This window comes from Cavia porcellus, unplaced genomic scaffold (genome assembly GCF_034190915.1).
Source record: "Cavia porcellus strain 051 isolate PalLab524CR breed Dunkin Hartley unplaced genomic scaffold, mCavPor4.1 scaffold_29, whole genome shotgun sequence".
NCBI lineage: Eukaryota > Metazoa > Chordata > Mammalia > Rodentia > Caviidae > Cavia > Cavia porcellus.
Genome location: NW_026947512.1, coordinates 38,029,934 through 38,050,951, shown reverse-complemented (window position 1 = coordinate 38,050,951; position 21,018 = coordinate 38,029,934). Strand labels below are relative to the sequence as shown.

Sequence of the window (21,018 nt, the reverse complement as noted above, 5' to 3'; positions counted from 1 at the left end):
TTTGCTACTCTACTGTACTAATGAACAGGCACTTTTTAAATTTAATTCTCTAAGATAAGCCTGGTTGATTTTAACTGAGAAAGAATCTGAGGCCTACGGAGGTTTGATGATTGCCCATAAACACAGTGGGAAGTAGTAGAGTCAACACAGGAACCCCTTGCTTTCAGTGTCAGTATGTATCTCGAATACAGGAAGTACAGTCGTTCAGCATATGGTCTATCTGCAGCTAGGTGCTCTTCAATAAATATTGAATGAAGAAACCACAACTCAAACACTGCAATGAGCAGTTACCGCTGGAGCTGGAATAGACACAGATTCTCACAAGAATAATCACTGCATCTTTCTGATGCTGAAAGGGAAAACAAGATTTAGGGCCTCACAGCTAGAGTAAGAACTAGAAAATAATTATTCAATAAATATTGAATGCTTGCTAAGAGGAAGTGAAATATTTCCCAGGAAAAGCTCAAGCTTCTTAGTTCCTTGCCTAGGACTCTGAAAAATCAGCAAAGAAGCTGCATGCAGGGAGGATAAAGTTTCCCGTGAACAGGATGGAAAGAAGAGTGAGCAGAGTTTGGCCTGGGCCCCCAGTGGGGAGAGGAGGGGAGGGGAGGGGAGGGGGAGGGAGCGAGGGAGGGAGGGAGGGAGGGAAAGAAAGAAAGAAAAAAGAAAGGAAGGAAGGAAGGAAGGAAGGAAGAAAGAAAGAAAGAAAGAAAGAAAGAAAGAAAGAAAGAAAGAAAGAAAGAAAGAAAGAAAGAAAGAAAGCAAGCAAGCAAGCAAGCAAGCAAGCAAGCAAGCAAGCAAGCAAGCAAGCAAGCAAGCTGAAAGAGAAGCGCGCCTCCGCGCCCGGGGCCGTTTCCCCGCCGAGCCAGGTGAGGGCGCTGCTTCTCTGCCAGCCTGGCGCGCCGCAGCGGCGCCGCCCGCTCGCCTCTCCCCGGCGGAAATGCCCGGGCGATGACGGAAAGCCGGAGGGGGGTGCGGGGGAGCGAGGGGGAAGCGGCGAGAGAGGTCGGCTGGTGAGAGGCGGCGGCGGCCGGCAGCTGTTCTCCGGCGGGAGCTGCGCCCAAGCCCCAAGCCGCGCTCCCCACCACCTCCCCGCACTCCTCAGCGACTCCTGGGGCGCGCGGCCGGCGGGGCCGGGCGGGACCGGGCAGGACCAGGCCGGGGTCTCCGAAGGCCGCTGGCTGAGGCGGCGGCGGCGCGGGGCTCGGTCCTCGGCGGGGGCGGGGCGGGGGCGGGGCGGGAGGGGGAGGGGAGCGCGCCGCCATGGACGACAAGACGTTCACCAAGGAGCTGGACCAGTGGGTCGAGCAGCTAAACGAGTGTAAACAGCTGAATGAGAACCAAGTGCGGACTCTGTGCGAAAAGGTGAGCGGGCAGGGGCGGCGCGCCGGACCCGGGCCCCAGAGCCGCGGGTGTCGGGCCTTGGGGGTCCTCCCGGGCCGGACGCCCTGGCTCCTGCGTGCGCAGCAGGGCTTGGCTGGAGCGCGGCGCCGGGATGCCCGGGAACCAGGCTCAGCGGTCTTTTTCAAAATGCTTCGATAATGAACCTGAAAGTCGTTCCTGTGAATGACTTTGTCACGCGGCAGTTCTTGTCATCGGCGTGGGACCCTTCGGAAATCAGAGCAGGGGAGCGGCGGGCGCTGGCGGCCGCAGGTGGCTCTTAGGGGAGCATTGATTTTCAGAAACAAGACAGCGGGTTCGGAAAGGGCGCCTGCTTGAAAAGAGATACCTGATTTCGTAAAGATAGCACTTTTCAGAAGTGACTTACATTTTTATTGTATGGATAACTTCTCCAAGACAGGTGATTGTGTAAATCGTTTTGGGTTGTGTGATCTTAGCTCATTTGAGTTTTGTATGCGTTATTTTCTTAATGACTTGAGTTATTGTCTCCATCAAAAAGTCTCAGTTTTCCTCATTCGACTTTTGTAATATGGACTAGGTTTTTACGTTAAAAAGTCTTTCGCATCCAGAAGAGGCAAAGCCGGTTGCCCCAAGTCATAAGTTATAAAATTTTCGTGATCGTAATGTTTGAAAGTCAGTATACAGAAATGCACTGGAGAGAGAACGATTTTGTTAGTCTTGTTTATTAACAGGGCAATGTTAGAGTTATGCAACTGGTATAGTTTTTACCAAATGTAATATTGTTGAACAGGGCCTTTGTATATCAAATAATTAACACAGGAGAATTTATTTCTGTAAGTAGAACGGTAGGAATTGAGATGAAGTGAGAGCTTCAGCTGACTCTCAGTTTTCTTGTGTGGTAACCTGTAATTTCATAAGCCATTTATCCTTTAAATGGCTTTCTCAACTTAGTCCAGTTTTGAAACTAGCCAGGTCAGTTACCAGGAATGTTAAAATACAAATTTGAAGTTCTTGGCAAAATGGTAGTTGAATGAGTTTTCCACTTTGATTTTCTAGTATTTTTAAGGTACATTCTTACAGAAAAATATTCCACTACTTTGAAATACTCATATGTGATTGTTCAGAACTTTGGAGGAAGCTCTGTATTTGTCAAGAGATTATTTTTCTTCAACTTTTAAATAATTGAACTGACAATTCCTAAGAGTTCATAGATATATGTTATATACAGTACCTATTAGAACTCGTTGTAGCTTTTTAAAAAATATTTGTACTTATCCACAGAACATCCTGCATTGTTTATCTTTGTCTCTAGGTCTACCCCCTTTGCTGGAGTAGGAATGGAAAGTATGACAGTATTTCTTTGTCTCTTTATCTGTGTTCTGACCTCAGTCCCAAGTGGCTTTATTCTAACACTTTTAGGTTCAGACTCTTTGAATACAAATTTCTCTGCACTTTTCTAATTTCTTATCATGAGACAGGAATATTCACTGATCTCTTGGGTTAATTGTACAGTGTTAAGATAACCACAGCGCTGACTGGACCTGGTAGTGCACACCTGTAATCTCAGCACTTAAGAGGCTTGAGGCAGGAGGATCGATGTGAGTTTAAGGGCAGCCTGGGCTACATAGTGAGTTCAAGGTCATCCCAAATGCATAGTGAGACCCTGTCTCAAAAAAAAAAAAAAAAAAAAGGAAAGAAAAACCATAAAATACTGGGATTTGTGTAACAGTTTTATGAAGTAACTTCATTCATAATTTGGCTTTACTGTTCACCCTTTAAGAGCAAGAATGCTAGGTATGTAAGAAGAATGTAAGCAAGAAATAAATTTATTTTTAAATTCCTTTTGACTATAATTTTTAATAACAGGATTTTTGAATTCCATAAGCAATACTATATAAAAACACTATCATGGGATAGTTTGCCCCCTCAAATTCAGTTCCTAATCTAATTTAGATTACATAAAAACTAAAGCTGTCAGCTGAAATCAAGACCAAAGTGGCCCTGGTAAAGGCCCTATTTTGAGATAGTGGCAAAAATAAAATCCATCCTAGTGCCAGTGGACAAACAACTACCAGAGTAAGGATATGTGTAACTGGCTTCTAAGACAAATTTCTATCTAGGGAAAATTTTTGGCATAAAGCAATAAGGTATTTGTTCTACAAAGACTATTTTTCACCTAATCCATGTTAACTACTCAGCTTTTGAAGCTAATTGTGATTTGCCTCTTATGTGAGCAGAGAAAATGCTTCTGCAGTTCCTTCTTGGAACAGCAGTATGTGCACACAGTAATTTTTTAAAGATGTGCTTGAGAGCCAGTCAGGCATTTCTTGGAATATTTCTGCAACTAAATTGTGTTTAATGCTTTTCTGGATGAGTAAAACATTTTAGACTCTGATCTGATAGATTTTATTCTATAACTAAAGAACCATGGATGATGATGTTGTAGGCGGAGGGAAATTGGGTGAATTTGTGTGCTGGTAAATCTTTATTCTAGTGAGTACAATGTATCTACTGAGAAAATTTTTTAGGCTTGTAGTAAGATAGTATAGATGTGTAAATTTTATATTGAACATGAGATGTCTCTTGGTTTTGGCTTCAGCCTTGAAATAAACAGAAATGTCTTTAAGATTTTATTTATTTCACTTGTAAAAAAAAAAGGCATGCTTCAATCCTGAATGCCCAGTATCGTCTGGACAAAAATTAGATTCTGGTAAAAATGAAAACTTTTTCCTGTTCTAGTTTTCAAGATAAGACCTTGTTCAGCCTGGCCTTGAGCTCAATATGTAGCCAAGGCTGGCCTTGAATTTACAGTCATCCTCCTGCCTCAGCCTCCAAAGTGTTGAGACTACTACATGGTGGCATACACCACCACATCCAGCCAAAATGAGGGATTTTTGAGTTGTATGAAACATAGTAGGAGGGGCTGGGGATTTAGCTCAGCGGTATAAGCACCTGCCTTGCAAGCAGGCGGTCGTGAGTTCAATCCCTGGTACCGATAAAAAGTTAAAAAAAAAAATTATAGGTTACTTTTTTGATAGATTGCAGCTATTAAAAAATAATCAGTGCTTTTAATAGTCAAAAAAAGACTAATAGCTACTTTTATTTTAAAATTTCCCTTGAACTTTGTGCCAGGATTAGTGCCAGCTTGTGGTCTACTGATAAAAGTCTAAAATGTAGTGATATGAAAAATTACTCCTTTCTTCATGGCTAAAACAAAGAATGACATGGGTATAGTGGAATATGAGGTTAAGACCCAATTCTGCTGACTGAACAAATCACTACTTCTATGCTTATCTAATGTAGTCTATTTTAGCTGACAGGTTAAAAAAAATTAAAGCAGATGAGATTAGCATGCACTATTAGTAATGACTAGAAGATAGACTGTTGAATTAGATTATTTCTTGATTTTATGTATGATGTGTAAAATCATCTCCCTAGGTAGATATAGCAAAGATGTTTATATCATAAAATTTCTTTTCACTGTGAAGTTTTACTCTCAGCACCTGCCTTTCTAATCTGAAGCTTTCAGAAATTTTCCTTTGACAGTGTTGTCTTCAGGGCATACTCTGAAGGACTTGGTTGGTGGAGTCCTATTATTAATAATGTTATCTAGTACCTTCTGAGTTTTAAATTATTTGAAGTATTCTTTGCCAGTTTGTGGGAGAGGTCAGTAACTAGGATTTTTATGTAGTGAGGATTGTCTTTTCTTGCATTTTAAAATGTGCATGAGAATTGCTCAGAGAGGGAATTTAAAAATTGAGGTTCTTCACCTCCATCCTAGAGACTGATTTTTGTCTTGGGCAGGTCCATAAAGCTACATAATTTTGTTGTTTCTTTTTTATTTTGGTTTTTGAGACGGGATCACACTGAGTGATCCAGCCTGGCCTTTGCATCAAAGTGTAATCTTGCTCCATATCACATTCTCTTCAGACTTTGCTCTCTATTTTCCAAAATAATACCTAAATGTTTTGCTAAATGAGAAACTGGATTTAGCTCCTGAGTTTATTGAGGAAGAAAAAAGACCCTTTGTTAGTACTTGAAGAAATCGTGATATTATATATACATCCCACAGAGCCTTGCCCTCTGGTCTTGACTCGGCCTCCTGAATGCTGAGATCACCCATACTGACGCAACATAGAGCTGAATTTTTTTTAAAAGCCTCATATTCTAAGATGTAGAGATTCAAGATGGCAGTTTGAGAGATGTCACTTTATATGCCAAGATTCCGATAAATGTGCCTGTATTTTACTTGGGGGTTTATTTTTTAAAAAGAAAAAAAGCGAAGAGTGGGAGTGTAGCTTAGTGGTGGAAGCAGTTGCCTGGTCCCAGGATGTCAGTCTCCAGGGCAAAAAGAAGTGGGTTGGGGAGAGGGGGAGAAGGGGAGAGGGAGATTTCTTTGAAAAATAGATGTCTTTGAGAATAGTTTGAATTGTGCTTGCGTTCTTGTCATATGAGAGCAGGAGCATCTGTCTTGGTTGTGTAGTGATGAGCTGCTGTACACTTTCCTATGTCTGGGTTAGCTTCCCACATTCTCTTCTTTGTGCCTTCTGTATCACAAAATATCTCAGAAAATTACTTTAGGGGGACTTTTGTCAGTGTCATTTCCTCTGGCACATCTTCATTAGTCACAATTTCCTCGTTTATGTCAGTATGTTCGCTTTTTTATTTATCTCACTAAATTGATTTAAGTTGCAGAGTTCCTGGCTGCATAAGTAGAGTCCCTCCCCATTGCTAGCAGTGCCAGCATTCCCAGTCAGCACCTTAGGTACTTTCGAATTCCATTTTCAGCATTATGTGTTTTTCATTGTTGCAGCATCATCATTGGCCAGTCCTTTTTATGAGTGAACATTTTTGTAAATGTCACATGGGTTTATTACTGCAAGACAAGAAGACATATGCAGACACACGTTTTGCTGCCTGTGGGAAATTTTTTTCCCTTATTTTGGAGACAAGATCTCGCTAAGTTCAGACTGACCTTGAACTCCCCATGGTAGCACTGGTTGGCCTGGGATTACTGGTGTGACTACTCTCAGCTGTGTGTGAATTTAATAACAGATATGTAGTGACTACTTTTGACACTGTTATGATGTGTATGTATTGTTGATGTGATATTTATAGACTAACAACAAAATTTTTACTTAACTCATTATTTAGATGAGGTTAATTCTAACCTCGGCTTTTAAAAACTGACATGTAATTTATATGCTAAAAAGTCACCTTTTAAAAATGCAATTGATTGGTTTTACAGTTCTTTCATAGTGAGCATGTCAGGACTTCATACTTTTTATGACTGAAGAAAATTCTGTTATCTGGGTAAATATACAGTGGTTATTATATTTCTGGCTAGAGTGTATTTTGAAGTTTTTAAAGTTACATTTTTCAAATTGGAAAGTAATATAATTTAACTTTGTTGGTTTTTTTTTTTTTATTTGTTTTGGGTGCAGTACTAGAGATTTAACCCAGAGCTTTCACACAGAGCTACATCCATAGCCCTCTTTATTCTCTTGTCTCAGTCTCCCAGAATGCACGACTGCAGGCGTGTGCCACCATGCCCAATTTATATTATTTTTTAAAATGTCAAGAACACCAGAAATGTGGGAAATAGGTGGGTACTTTCCACTATTGATAATCCATCTTCCCTAGCCGTCACTTTAAAAAAATCTTCCAAACTTTGTTTTCTGTCTATATGGGATGGAGAGATATTTATGGTATATTGAAGTGGGATCATAGATATCACATCCTAAAACTTTTTAATGTTTTCTTGCTCTATGAATATATCCATACCTAATTTTTAAAATTTTTGAGAGTACATGATTTATTCTTAAATGTGTATTTGTTGGAATTGCTTGGCATATAGGCACTTGAATTTGTTGAAAAGAAAAGTTCATTTTCTTGTATTAAAAGAGGAGGTCAATTCTCACTTATGGAAGCACCTCCCAACTGTAGAAAGAGAGGCACCTTGCTTATTTTAATTAGTCTTAGAGGATTTTTAACTTTGTCTAATCGCATCTCTTTTAGAGATCTTTTTTTTTTTTTTTTTTTTTTTTTTTTTTTTGGCTTTTTCAGTTTTATCGGTACCAGGGATCGAACTCACGACCGCCTGCTTGCAAGGCAGGTGCTTATGCCGCTGAGCTAAATCCCCAGCCCCGAGAGATCATTCTGTTCTCTTGTTAATATGGCTCAGGCAGTGGGCATCAACATAAAAACAGAACGTCACTGGTTGGGAGGTAGAGGAGGAATGGAGTACATTTAAATATTCTGCATTCCTAAACCATTAGAGGGAAAATAAATATTTTGTTCTTCCTATTATAGCCAAATGTCACTCTCAAAGCTTTATTTCTTAATTCACTTTCTAAGGTAGGTTTTAATTTTATAAAACTGCGATAAAGTTTTAATTTTTGTTTGTTTTTGTAGTATGCCAGGGCCTTTGCACTGAGCTACATACCTTGCCCTTTTTACTTGTTGAAATAATCTGGTCTTAAACTTGAGATCCTACCACTGCAGCCTCCCAAATAGCTAGGACTACATACTCACCACCATGCCTAGCTACCTAGTTACCTTGGGGATTGGAACAGTGAGAGAAAAATACTCGGGGGGGAGGTGGGAGGGGGCTACACTGGTCTGACAGAGCACTGTTCTCACAGTACGTAGATAAAAGCTAACTAAGGAAGTATTATAAAGCCATTCACATGGATTTTTTTCTGTATCATTTTTTCTTAACCCATCTTAGGTTTTATACAATCCTCACTGGGTTAAGATGAGTTGGATAATTACACTTTGGTGCTTTTAATTTTTGTGATTAAAACTAATTGTGTAAATAGTAATAGTTATGTGAAAACAGTTTCCATTTTAGAGTTTAAATTCTCCATCAATCATTTTTGTTTTAACTGCAGTTGAATTTTATAATCTGTGCTATTCAGTTTCGGTATTAGCAGTATATGATTGTAATATATAATGTGGAAGTTTATAAAAATAAACTATTGGAAGCTATCTTTGGCACGAACTTGATTTCAGGTAAACATATTGTTTGCTTTGTAATTGTGGACATTCCTGAGCTACTTGTTGGGCCACTTGTCATAACAAGGATGAGCTTGATAATCTCTCAAATTCCACTCAGTACCACTCAGTTGGAATTACACCTCATAGTGACTCTGCCCTCATTCTGGTCCCATCTAGTGGACTGGGCCAGAAGGAGATGTCTGTGCAGGCCAGGGAGCTGCCTGACATCATGCTTCACTGAGGCCTGCAGGAAGGGTTTGTTCAGTAACACTGGTAGGAACTCTGGTTTCCTACTTTCTGCCTTCTAGTAACTTCTGAAACCTAAGATATACACCAGGTGGGGAGTCTAGAGATAAATGCTTTCCTGGCTGCAAAATGGTGGTCTGTCTACCCATGGTGACAGGAAAAGGGGTATGTGATCTGCTGCCTGAGCCCTGTTGAGAAGCTGTACTAATCCAGGGCTGCCTACCTCCTGGCTTCTTGTTAACTGAGAAAGACCCACAGTTAGTTAAGGTTCCCCCTTCCAATTAAAGAGAGATGATTTCAGTAATGGGATAATCAAATAATATATCTTGTCCTGCCACACAACTTAAAAAAAAAAAAAACTCTTAGAATTTCAGTTAGGAAAAGAATAGCTATTTCTAGATTGTACATGGGGAAGACAGGACTTCACATTTCAGAGTCAGGCTCCTAGCTGCCTTGGCTAAATAAAGAAACTGTAGGTTATAAAGACCTGAAGGTTACACAATTAGATAAGAACTGTGAAGAGGACCTGCGCTTTCTGGAATGCTTCTGAACATACAATCTTATTCTAACTAATTGTGGGTTAGTAGAAAAAATGTAAGTTCCATTGTTCATACCTCTTGGGAAGAATATTTGATATCCTAGAAATAAAGGAAAAACTGGAGACCCAGACATGGGAGTTTTAGAGAAGTAAGGGCAGTTAGAGATGTAGTCAAAACCATATCTCACAAACATTTTAAAATACCATATAGAACACTGCTGTTGGAATAGAACTTGCCATTGTCACTGCTTCTTGGGATCATTTCAAATTAAAAGTATGGAGGTGTGCTAATACAGAGATTGTTGATTTTAACCCCTTTGTAATGTTTAAAAATTATTAGTGACCAAAAAAGAGATTTACTTATATAGATTGCATTTTTTATGTTTATAGTAATGTTGATTAAAACAAACTATAAAACATTTAAAATAATAGTAAGTCTAAGTCTTAACATTTTGGAAATTGCTATGTTCATGAATATAGTGAGTAAAAGCAGTTCTTGAACTTCAGAGACACAATATTATGATGTTGAAACTGTTAAAATGAATGCAACAAAATTATAGCATATATAGACCACAGTACAGGAGATTGAACCCAGGGCCTGTGCACATTCTGAGCCCTTTATTATTTTTCATTTTTTTTAAATCTTGAGGCAGAATCTCACAGAGTTGCCCAGGCTTGGCTCAAACTAATGATGCTCCTATGTCAGTCTCCCAGAGTGCTAGGATTACAGGCATGCCAGAAAAAAAAAAAAATCTGTTTTTATTTGGGGCAGCAGGTTGATTTGGTTTGAAATATTTTTTGTTTTGTTGTTTGTCATTTTCTGGTGGTTTGCAGAGCTGAGGTTCAAACCCAGAGTTTTATGCTTACCAGCTAAGCATTCTACCAATGACTACATCCCCTGCTTCAGGAAGTACCTACCTAGATTTAGGAAATTAACTTTCTGTTAAAATAAAGAAGAAAAAACCTTTTTTACATTTTAAGTCAGTTGGTATAAAAAAGTTACATGCTGTCTGGTATAGTTTTCGGTGCAGTAAAAGAGAGAATATAAAATTAAAAACAGTCTTTGTTCTAAGGCTGCAGAGAGAACTCTGTGACCACTGGGGCCTAGCTTTCTCTGCTGGAAACGTAGGGTGGGAGGCACACATATACTTTGCAACTCGGGTGGTGCTTATTTTGGCATTGCTGATGCGTGACCAGCTGATTGGGACTTTTCATGCCATAGGTAAGTTGTCCAAGGGAAAGGGAAAGTGACCTCAAGGTAAATATTCCTTGCCTCTCACTGCCATAATATCTTATATAGGGCAAAAATCCTTTCATTCACATCTTTTTATTGCTAGGAAAGGGCGAAGTCTCTCTCTTACTATTTCCTGCTGAAAGGGGACACCGTATTGAGGTTTAGGAAGGTTGACGGGATGACGGTTGATGCCCATGCAGAAGCTGGTGTCAGGTGTTTCAGCCAGGACAACTTTATCATTTGTTAATGCCTGCATCTTAGACTGGAAAACAGAGACAAGGTGCTATGAGGAGGCGGCCACTATCATATTTAAGGACCCTGGGGAGGTAGAAGGAAAGGTGTCTTTGATTTAAATATGCCATTTCATCAGGACCACAGTGAGGTAGAATTCTGAAAAATAAGTGTGGGGTTAGGAGGAGTGAAGTTAGGAGAGGTGATTGTTTTTTCATCTGAAAGGATAACAGTTATAAGTATAGGTAGGTAGGGCTTGTCTCCGGTCTAGGAGTTGAGCTGGAAAGAATAAGAGTGGTGGGGAGGGCCATGGCTGTGTCACTATAAGGGAGATAAGAGCCTAGGGCTTCAGGGATCTCACATTTGACTAAACATCTGAGGGTAGAGAGAATTAAGACAGTTGTCATGGAGAACAAAATGAAGACGATCTCACGCATGATGTGGGAGTCTTTAGGAAAGACTGTTAAGAGTCCTGCTGTAAAAAAGATAATTAATTAATAGAATATAAAGAATTAGGAACCAAATTGGATAACAAAACATGACTTAGCCTGAGAGTTGTGGCCCTGAGGCCTTGGTGAGACGGAGAGGAGTGGACGATAGGATGGTTAGATTTAGGGCTGGGAAGGCACCACTTGAGTGATGTGGAACCAGGATGGGAGTCCAGCAACTCTGACTACTGTTCAAGTTGTCAAGAAGACCAGGTAGGGACCACTCCACCTTGGTTGTATTCCTATGAATTTAGAACATTTGAGATAAATTAGGTCTCCTGGGGATATAGGAGGATCTGGTTTGGTCCCTTCAGAGGATTGGGGAAGGCAGAGATCAGCATGTTGTCTTAACAGGTGTCGGAGGAAGGAGACCATTGGAATATAGTCAAGAGGAGGGAGACTTTGGGTAGTAGGAAGACTGTGGAGTAAGAATGGCCTGCCATACATAAGTTTAAAAGGACTTAAAAATGTAGGAGTCCGGGAAGTGCCCTGAGCTTGGCTAAGGCTAAGGGCAGAAGTTGAGGCCAAGGTTGGTGTAGTTCTAAAATGAGCTTTGTAAGGTGTGTTTTTATGAGGCCATTTGCCTTTTCTATTTTTCCTGAGGATTGTGGATGGTATGGAACGTGTAGGTGCCAGGTGATGTGTAAGCTTGAGGATATCTGTTGAGTGATCTAAGAAATAAAGGCTGGACCATTATCTGACTAAAACTCTGAGGTAGACCAAACCTTGGGATGATTTCCTGTAACATAACTTTAGTAACTATGTCAGTGGTCTCCCTGGTTGTGGGAAAGGCTTCTGTCCATCCTGAAAAAGTACAAACAAAGGTGAGAAGATATTTGAGAGTTTTGTGACAGGGCATATGTGTAAAATCTTATCTGCCAGTCCTGACCAGGGATGTGTCCTCAAAATTGATGAATAGGAAAGGAAGAAGGTGCTATGTGTCTCTGAAAAGAGGTTTTATTATAGAGATAACAGGGGTAAGTTGTTGAGACCTCAGAGTGTCTGGGTCAGTCTGTATAAACACAAAGGAATAAAAAAAGGCATTTTTAAGATCTCTGACTATAAAATGAGTGGTGGAGGGAGGGATATGAGAGAGCATGGTATAAGGGTTTGGCACCACTGGGTAGATTGGGGTTACAGCACTATTGATTACCCTAAGGTCCTGCACTAGGTAGTAAGACCCATCAGGCTTGAGTACTGGGAGAGTGGGAGTATTATAGGGTGAATGGGTAGGTTTAAGAAAACCATTGTCTAAAAGGCACTTAATTATAGGTTTAAGTCCCTGTAAATGTTTGGGAGCTATGGGATATTGGGGAACACAAGGAAAAATTCAAAGATCCTTGAGACAAATTAAAATAGACATGGCATGGATAGCGCAGGTGGTATTGGATGTATCTCAAACTATGGGCTCGACCAGATAAGGGAGTCTAGAACCTGCATGGAGTAGGCCCTGTCTACAAAGGCTACGTAGGTTGGCTATTAACACTCACTATAGAGACTAAGGACTTAATAAAGCGGCCTGAAAACTCAGGAAGAACACTATACCTGGCCTGTATGTCCACAAGTACAGAGAATGTCTTACTGAGACCTCCAGTGGGACTTGGGACTCTGAGAAGGACACCTTAGTGGGGTCTGTGGGCCCGAGCCCTGTCAGTCTTTGAAGCATGGTCTGGGACGGCCTTGGGCAGCACCACTTTGTTTGGGTTTACTTGTCAAAGAGTGCCAAGTGTCACTGCTAAAAGATCAGATGGTTATTTTTCCTTTTGATTTTTATCTGTTGTTGAAAACATGAAAAGCCATATTAAGAAGGTCTCCCTGTGGGGTTTGAGGGCCAAGTTTAGCCTTTTGTCTTGGGATCTGGCCCACAGTTGAAGTTGTCTGTCTCCTCCACAGTCACAAGACATCTGGTTTTTATCTTGGGTAGGTTTAAAGCTTTAAGTCTAAAGGAGACAAAGGCAAAGAATCAGTTAAGTAGACAGGAGTCAAATAATACAATCAACAGAGTATTTATGATTTTAACTTAAGCAGTGGCTTCCCATAAGGAGGATAAAGTCCAGGGGATTTTAGAAACTGACATGTCATTCATTTGTTTTTATAATTGTATAAATACCTTTTATGCTGTTAGAATGTCTAATGCCATCTGATTTTTGGAGGATGGCCTGTTTTATTAATTTTACCTTATTATTTAGGAGAGAGATCAGCTATGGCATCATTTAATGCCAGTTGAGTATAGTTAATTATGGCCCCAATATGCCTGGCATCCAATGGTAGGCGGAGGACTGAGCTAGGGCCAGCAGACAGGCTGGGAAAGGCTCAGACATGGCTCTGCCCAGCCTCAGCCCCAGTGCCGGTCTTGTTATTCTGTTACCCCCTGCATCATATAACCTTTTTTCTGGAAAAGATCTGGTGGATCCCAGCAAAAGGAATTTATAATTACCTCTTAATTTTAGTTGTTGAACATCCACAAGATTGGTAACAGTACAATGCAGTACAAGCAGTAAGCTTAACATAGAACATTAAATGGAGCTGTTATTTTCTATTAAACATGGGCATTTTAACATTTGAGCACTGAAGAAATTTACATAAATTTTTGTTTAAAATTATTATTTAACTGATAACCTCATGTTGGTCTGATCTGAATCTCCTGGCTGGCACACGAGAAAAAGGCAGCAGACATCTGGATCTGAAAGAAAACACTTGTCATCATAGACAATCTCAATTCTACATTTAAGGCATGAATATACCATTAGATCAGCAACAATGAATCATCTTAGTCAAATGAACTTTATTTAGTTGGGGTGTCTCCCATAAGGCTATGGAGATTATTGGGGCCTCCAGTTAATGAACCACAGCTGGTTAAAGTTCCCAGGTGGCCACTTACTTATCAGTTGGAGTCCTGTCCAGGGTCTCCTCACCCTAAGGGATTTTGTTTAACCAATTTTAGCATCATTTTGACCAGCTGGCAACTTAGGTGGAAGCATGTTTTTTAAATCTATAACCCAAATAAACCTTGATTACATGATCTGAAAATATAAAAGAGAAGGAAAAAATTGTTGAGCGCAAATAAAAAGAAACAGCTGTTTACAGAGCAGGCAAATGGACAAACAGACAACAGGTGTATAAACTGATAATCATAAAATAGAGTGCCCTCAAATATATTTGGCCAATTTGAACTATAATAAATAGACTAGTGTGAACCTTTTTATAGATCAATTAATAGAGATCTCTTGAAATAAGATTACCAGAAAAGGAACCTAATTTATGGCTAATCTGAGATAGCTCAGAAAGTTAAAAAAGGAATGTAAATATTAGTTAATCTTTTGGGGCCAGCCTGTTCCCGAAGCTGGAGTAGAGATCTGTCCAGCAGGCATGTGTGGGCAATCAACATGGCTGCTGGCAACATGTGGCCTGCCAGAAGGCTGGAATGCCTGAGACCCAGTATAGTGAGCCGGCGGAGAGAATGGCAATGCAGGGGAAGGAGACAAAGAACCCTCAGAGGGGACAGACAGCTTGGGTTGGGGGGATTGCAAAGTTGGAGACTGGAGAGACCCATATGGGTGAAGGAAGAGGAGGAGAGGACAGCGCAGAGGGCAAAGAAACCTCTGGCTGAGAAGGCTGTGGGGTTTGGTATGAGAGATACAGGGGAGGAGCCATAAAGACAGGAGCCACATCATCCAAAGCGGTCCAGTGGGGAGGGAGGGAGATCCTGGTGGAGCAGAGTGAGCCAGAAGTATTGGGGACATCATAGAAGACAGAGTGGGAGAAGCACACACCCTTAAAGTGAAAAAGGCCTAAAGATGAAGGGTTTCTGCCAGCTTGCCGCATTATGACAAAAGCATAAATAAAAGATCAGCTTTTTGGTTTTTATAGCCTTCTAGAGGCCAAGAACACAATGTTATGAACCAGATGCCCCAGAGGTATGTTTTTGGGGGGCAGGAAGTAGTCCCTATGACTGATTATAAGTGAACTGACACAACAACTTCGCCTCTGGACATAAGAGCTTAGCTTCCCCCAAGGAACATGTGCTGGATCACACGTAATAAAAGAGATCATCACCTATTTTGAAAGTGTGATAGGGAAAGTCCCAACACCAATTCTCCTCAGCTGGTCACTGGTCACTGAAGAATGCGGGGTGGGGTCCCAGGGAACAAAAATGTCAGTCCTACCTCAAGCTGGTCTACCTTTCAGGGATGGCAGGATGGGTTTTCTGTCACGAGCTTGTTAAGGAACGGAAACAATAAACCCTGGATGGTAGCTCACCTGCATGGAGTGAGGAAGGTCCCTGTTGAGTGTGGATTAGCAGAGGAAGTGAAAGGTGGATCTTAGGCAGTGGAGCTCAAACTGGGAGGGGTTCCCAGGAGCCACTCACTCTGCCTTTCCAGTGGGGGAACCAAATGATAGGATTTTCGACACAGTAAAAGAATATAAAATAAAAATGGCCTTTATTCTAAGGCTGCGGAGAGAGCTCCATGACCACCGGGGCCTGGCTTTCTCTGCTGGAAACGTGGGGTGGGGAGCATACATATAGTTTCCAACTGGGATGGTGCTTATTGCAGCATTGCTGATGAGTGAACAGCTGATTGGGACTTTTTTCAGGCCACAGGTAAGTTGTCCTAGAGGAAGGGAAAGTGAAAGTGACCTCAAGGTAAACATCCCTTGGTCCTGCCTCCCACTGTGTAATAGTGTATCTAGGACAAAATCCTTTCACTTTCTTCATCACTTAAGACAAAAAATGCCATATATTCTCAAACAAATGTCTTATATTCTCAAACTCTCTCCTATAGTTTTTTTTTTGTTTTGTTTTTTGTTTTGGTACCATGGATCGAACTCATGACCTCACGCTTGCCAGGCAGGTACTTATGCCGCTAAGCTAAATCACCAGCTCTCCTATAGTTTTGTAGGGTTTCTCGGAATGTGATCCTGGGCGTTGAACTGAGGGGGCACTGAGCCACATCCCCAGCCCTTTCTTTGGAGTCTTGCTATACCGCTCAGGCTGGCCTCAAACTTGGAACTCTGCTGCCATTGCTCCTTGTGTAGCTGGGATTAGTGGTGTGTGCCATCACACATAGCTCTACAGAATTCTCCTTCCTCATCTCCTCTTCCTCCTTCTCCCTTTCTTTTTTACTCTTCCTCCTCCTTCTTTTTTACCACCCAAATCCCACGCTTCCTCTTTCTTTTTGAGACAGTGTTTCACTACACAGCCCAGGGTGGCCTCAAATTCCCATTGATATTCCCACTTCAGCCTCCAGAGTGCTGAGATTACAGGTATGTGCCACCATGCTCAGCCACTTACCAGATACCTTTATTTAGCAAGTATCCATGTTTCTGTTATGCTATAAATATTTTCTAGATCTTTTATCTCTGTGTGCAGAAGTTTAATTTTCTTTAGTTGAGCCAGTCAAAGGTAGGTTGTTTCAGGCTAGAAAGATTACCTGTTCATCCTTTTTATCTCTGGTGCCTGGCTTATCACCAGCGCTAGACAAATGTATGTTCATTACATGCATGCATAAACCTTACTCTTGAGGATATTTTGATGTGTAAAGTAACTGTGTATGGTATATATCAGAGTGAATGGCTTACCAAGATAATAACTATTGTCTTTTGCAGATACTATATATTAATCAGTCTTTCCACTGTTTTTGGTAATGCTTTCCGAAGTGGATTTTTACATATAAGTAGTTTGTTAGCGTCTTATAAATGGAAGATTCTGTTCTAACTGTGCAGCATTCATTTTTCCAACTTGAAAAATGAATTACTTGAGGCTTGATAAACAATGGCACTGATTTTACTGTGGGATTTGGCTGTTGCTTTGTGGCTGTTTTGTTTTTGTTTTTGTTTGTTTTGGGGGAGCTATTGCTTCTTAAAGAATATTTTGCTTTAACCTCTGGTGGGCTTATGCTTTGGTTTGATGTGGCTGTCTGTGTAATACTTCTTCTGTGATCTAAGCCAATGTTTTGGAGACTCTAACGTTGTGGAAGCTTCTTGATGTGAAATTCCAGGATGTTTTTCCTTATTAAACTGTTGATAATTTAGTTTAATGAATTGGCTTTTTGACTTACATGTTAAATACTCTTTATATCAAGTATGTTTCAATAATATCCTTAGTGGTTACCTAGTATTCTGTTTTGTGTACTTACTGTGTTTCTAAATTATCCAACAGAGAGTTATAGTTCCCAGTCTTCCCTCTTGAAAGCAAACATACTTACATCTCTATGTAATCTGTTTATTCATAGTCATACATACGTATTCATTGCTTGTCTAAAAGTACAGTTGCTTGCTCTGGCAGTGCAACTACGTATCACTTGAGAGTTATATTTGGAATATGTGGTGGAAGACCCCAACCAGTAGAGGTAGCAGTTTGTATTTTTTTGTGACAGGACAATCCAGTGTGTGGGAATGATACTGTAACTCTACAAAGTTACCAGGAAATCAGGTACCTTCCTATATTAGTTTTGGTTTGGTTTGGTGGTTTTTTTCTTTGTTTGTTTTTGTTTTTGTAGCTGCTGTAATAAATATTATAAACTGTGGTTTAAAACACAGTAGAATATAATCTCTTGCAATTTTGGAGGCCAAAAATCCAAAATCAAAGTGTTGGCAAGGCCACACTCCCTCTTGAAGGCTTCAGAAGAGAATCCATTCTTGTCTGCTAACATTCCCTGGCCACATTGCTTCAGACTGTCTGTCTGCACATTGCTTGTTCTGTGAGGACCTGCCCCAGAATCCCCTCTGCTTCTTTTAGAAGGATACATACATGATTGTGTTTAGTACCCACCAGGGTAGTCCAGGACAATGTCCCATTGAGAACCTTAATCATATTTATTGTCATTTGGGATAATATTCATAAATACATCTTTAGGGAACATATTTTTAGCTTTCTGCATCTCCCATTACTCTGGCGTTGTTAGAGAGAGGCCTTTGGTTTTGTGGCTGCAGCAGTTCCAATTAGTGTTTTTACACGCCAAAAACAGAGTGCAGAGCAGTGAAGCCCCCCACGTAAAGAATTGTCGTCTTAACACTTCCTAAGTCTCACCAATTAGGTGAAAAATATATTTCATTGTTTAAGCTATGATATTTATTATAGCATCCTAAGTTGACTATAATAGCTGAGAACTGTCATCTTTAAGCTGGAAGTTTGGCTTTCTGGAATACAGTTAATTTAATTATTGAAAAGGAAGAGGAGAATGGCTATGGAGGTAGGCAGCTAGCAGTCTTTGCTTCCACTGATCACGTTACACTTTGTTAACTACCATAAATTACTTTCCAAAGAATATGTATGAATGTAGTTCCCACTAGGAGGGTGTGAGAGCAGCTTTGCTAACAATAGGTAGTTTTCGTTTTTTGCCTTTCTTACACACAGAAGAGAGCATATTACTCCAGATGTGACCTGGCCAACTTTCAGTATAATAGATAATTAACTTGTTTTCCTTTCATGAACAGTGATCCAGATATACAGGGGAGGGATAAGTAGCAAAAAGAAAAGACCAGTGCTAACCCTGTGACACTGAACCATTTTGATGTATCTGCAAAACCCAAAGGGTTTTCGTTAATGTCTTCAAATCTCTAGAGAGAGAACTAACTGGAATTTTTAATCCATTCCTTCCTTTGTGTGAGAAATAATGTAAAAGGCTGATGGGCAGAAATGGAGAGTAAGCATGAGCCTGACAGGGACAGAGTTGAATGCATGGGGTGGTGGATGGCACAGTGACCAGGGTATGTGTCCAAAATCTGCGAGATCCCCCTATGTGAATAGAGTAAGCTCTTAGAAGAACCTCAGAAATGAATGTGGTCTGTAGGCATGCTAGGTCCTGCACTTTTTTACAAATTCTTGAGTCTTTAGCTCGCTGGAGCAAACAGACCAGTCTCAGGTGGTACTGTGGGAGTCAATAAATGACCCACAACTTTGAAGTAAGAAGATTTAGATAACCAACAATAAAGTGAGAAACAGTGGTCTTATTTCAGCCCCTGGGTACTAGGATCACGGGTATGTGCCACCATATCTGACTTAAAATTCATATCCTCCAGTGGATAGAAGGGAGAGTTTCCTACTTTATTTTATGAAAATATTGGCACTTTGATAAGTCAGGAAGCTAGACAACATTAGCAAAGTAGAGTTAGTTGTTTGATTCTGGAGATTGAATCTAGTTCCTTGCTTATACCAGACATACTCTGCCACTGGCCTATACCCCTAGCCCTACGTGTAGATCTTTGCTGTTAAGAACACAGATATGATAAGATCAGCTTTTTTGCTAAGTCTTCTCTTTAATTGAAGAATTAATTGGTGAATTTTCAGTACACAAAACGCACTGATTTTGTGTTTTAAAATATAGTACTTAGCCAGGCATGATGGCACACACTTATAATCTCAGCCCTTGGGAGGTCAAGATAGGAGGATTGCCACAAGTTCAAAACCAGTCTTAACTATATAGTAAGACCATGTCTCAAAAAAAAAAAAAAGAAAAAGAAAACGTGTATCAGTTTACAAAAGTGAAATTCCCAACTACATCAAGAATGAACAAAAATCTTATATATGAATGCCACATAAAATCTCTTAAATGTGAAATATGTTGTAATATCCTTATTTTTGCCTAGTAAAAATGTCGTTCTCCATTTCATGACCTAGAGTTTGTATTACCTTTAACCCCTTTTAACCTTTGTTTTATACAAATGTGAGTATCTTGGATCAGAAATTGATTTTATTACTCAGTTTGGATCTTATTAATTGGGAATTTAACCAGTTTATGAGTTAACTCACATCTACTTCTATCAGTGTCTTTTATGCAAATTTTGATGCTTCCTTAGTGAGTTTCTTGTGCTACTTGTTGTTTGGTTTTGTTTTTTAATTCTAGAAACTTGGAATGTGTGTAGATATTTTTGTCAACAATTCAGTGACAAATTGACTTATATGCCATCTGATGCAGTATTTACTAGTTTTCCCAGTTAGTATTTCAGAGATAGCCATCCCTCTCCAACCAGTGCTTTTGATGTTTTCTCTTTATATTATCACTATTAACTTCTCAAACTTGTTGGGGTTTTTTAAGGGAAATAAAACTGTATCCTTTCCCAATTTTGTTAGATTAACATTTAAAATGTCTTTACTTTCATTCACACTGACAAAGCACTTCCATCCAGCATACATTTGGCTCAACATGCGTCTTCATCTGTAATATTACATGGCAAAAATAAAACAGTATTTGCCCAGTGCATTAAATAGTTGATGTGCACTTCAACAGTTTAAAACTCCAAAAACTAAAAATTTTAGCTCTACTTTACACATCTATTTTCTATTTAGATTTATTACCCTATATGTAACAATTTTAGACTTCATATTCATAACTACTTTTAACCATCAAATTTTTCATATAACAATCTCCCTACTCTTTTTTAGTTTCTGTAGCATGTTTAGTGGCTGCAGCACATTTTTCAGAGAAGGTTCTTGGTCGATATACTTTCTGAACACTTTGGTATCTGAGAATGTCTTCCAGTTGCTTTCATACAGAAATACTAACTTGACAGTGTCTCTAATTCTTGATTCAAAATTATTTTCCCTTAAATCTCTAAAGACATTGTTCCATTGTCTTGTGGGATTTAGAATTGCAAGAGAAAAATATCAGGTCATTCTGACTTTTGTCCCTTTATTGGTAACCTGCTTTCTCTGTCTGGATACTTGGAAATTTTTTTCTTTCAAGAGTTCCTAGGGCATATCTCGGTGTTGTCTTATTTTTCTTTAATTTAAAGGTACCAAATGAGGCTTCTTTATTTGCAGTCCTACTTAGTTCTTCAACTCTAGAGAGTTTTCTTCAATTAGTTCCTTAGTTGTTGCTTCAGCTTCATTTGCTTTGTCATGTGTTTCAGGTATACCTGTTACATGTAGATTGTGTCTCCTGAACTGACCCTCTCTTTTTCTCCCCTTCCTATATCTT

At 39.9% G+C, this 21,018-nt stretch overlaps 1 protein-coding gene across 1 annotated transcript in view; it reads left to right on the top strand.

Moving 5' to 3' along the window:
- Positions 1-972: 972 nt before the first annotated feature.
- Positions 973-21,018, top strand: part of Ppp2cb (protein phosphatase 2 catalytic subunit beta) — a 39,141-nt gene continuing 19,095 nt past the window's right edge. Inside the window, exon 1 of the mRNA XM_003474878.5 lies at positions 973-1,365. Within this exon, the coding sequence (XP_003474926.2) occupies positions 1,264-1,365 (102 nt within the window). The 5' untranslated portion in view covers positions 973-1,263. The remainder of the gene's footprint in view (positions 1,366-21,018) is intronic.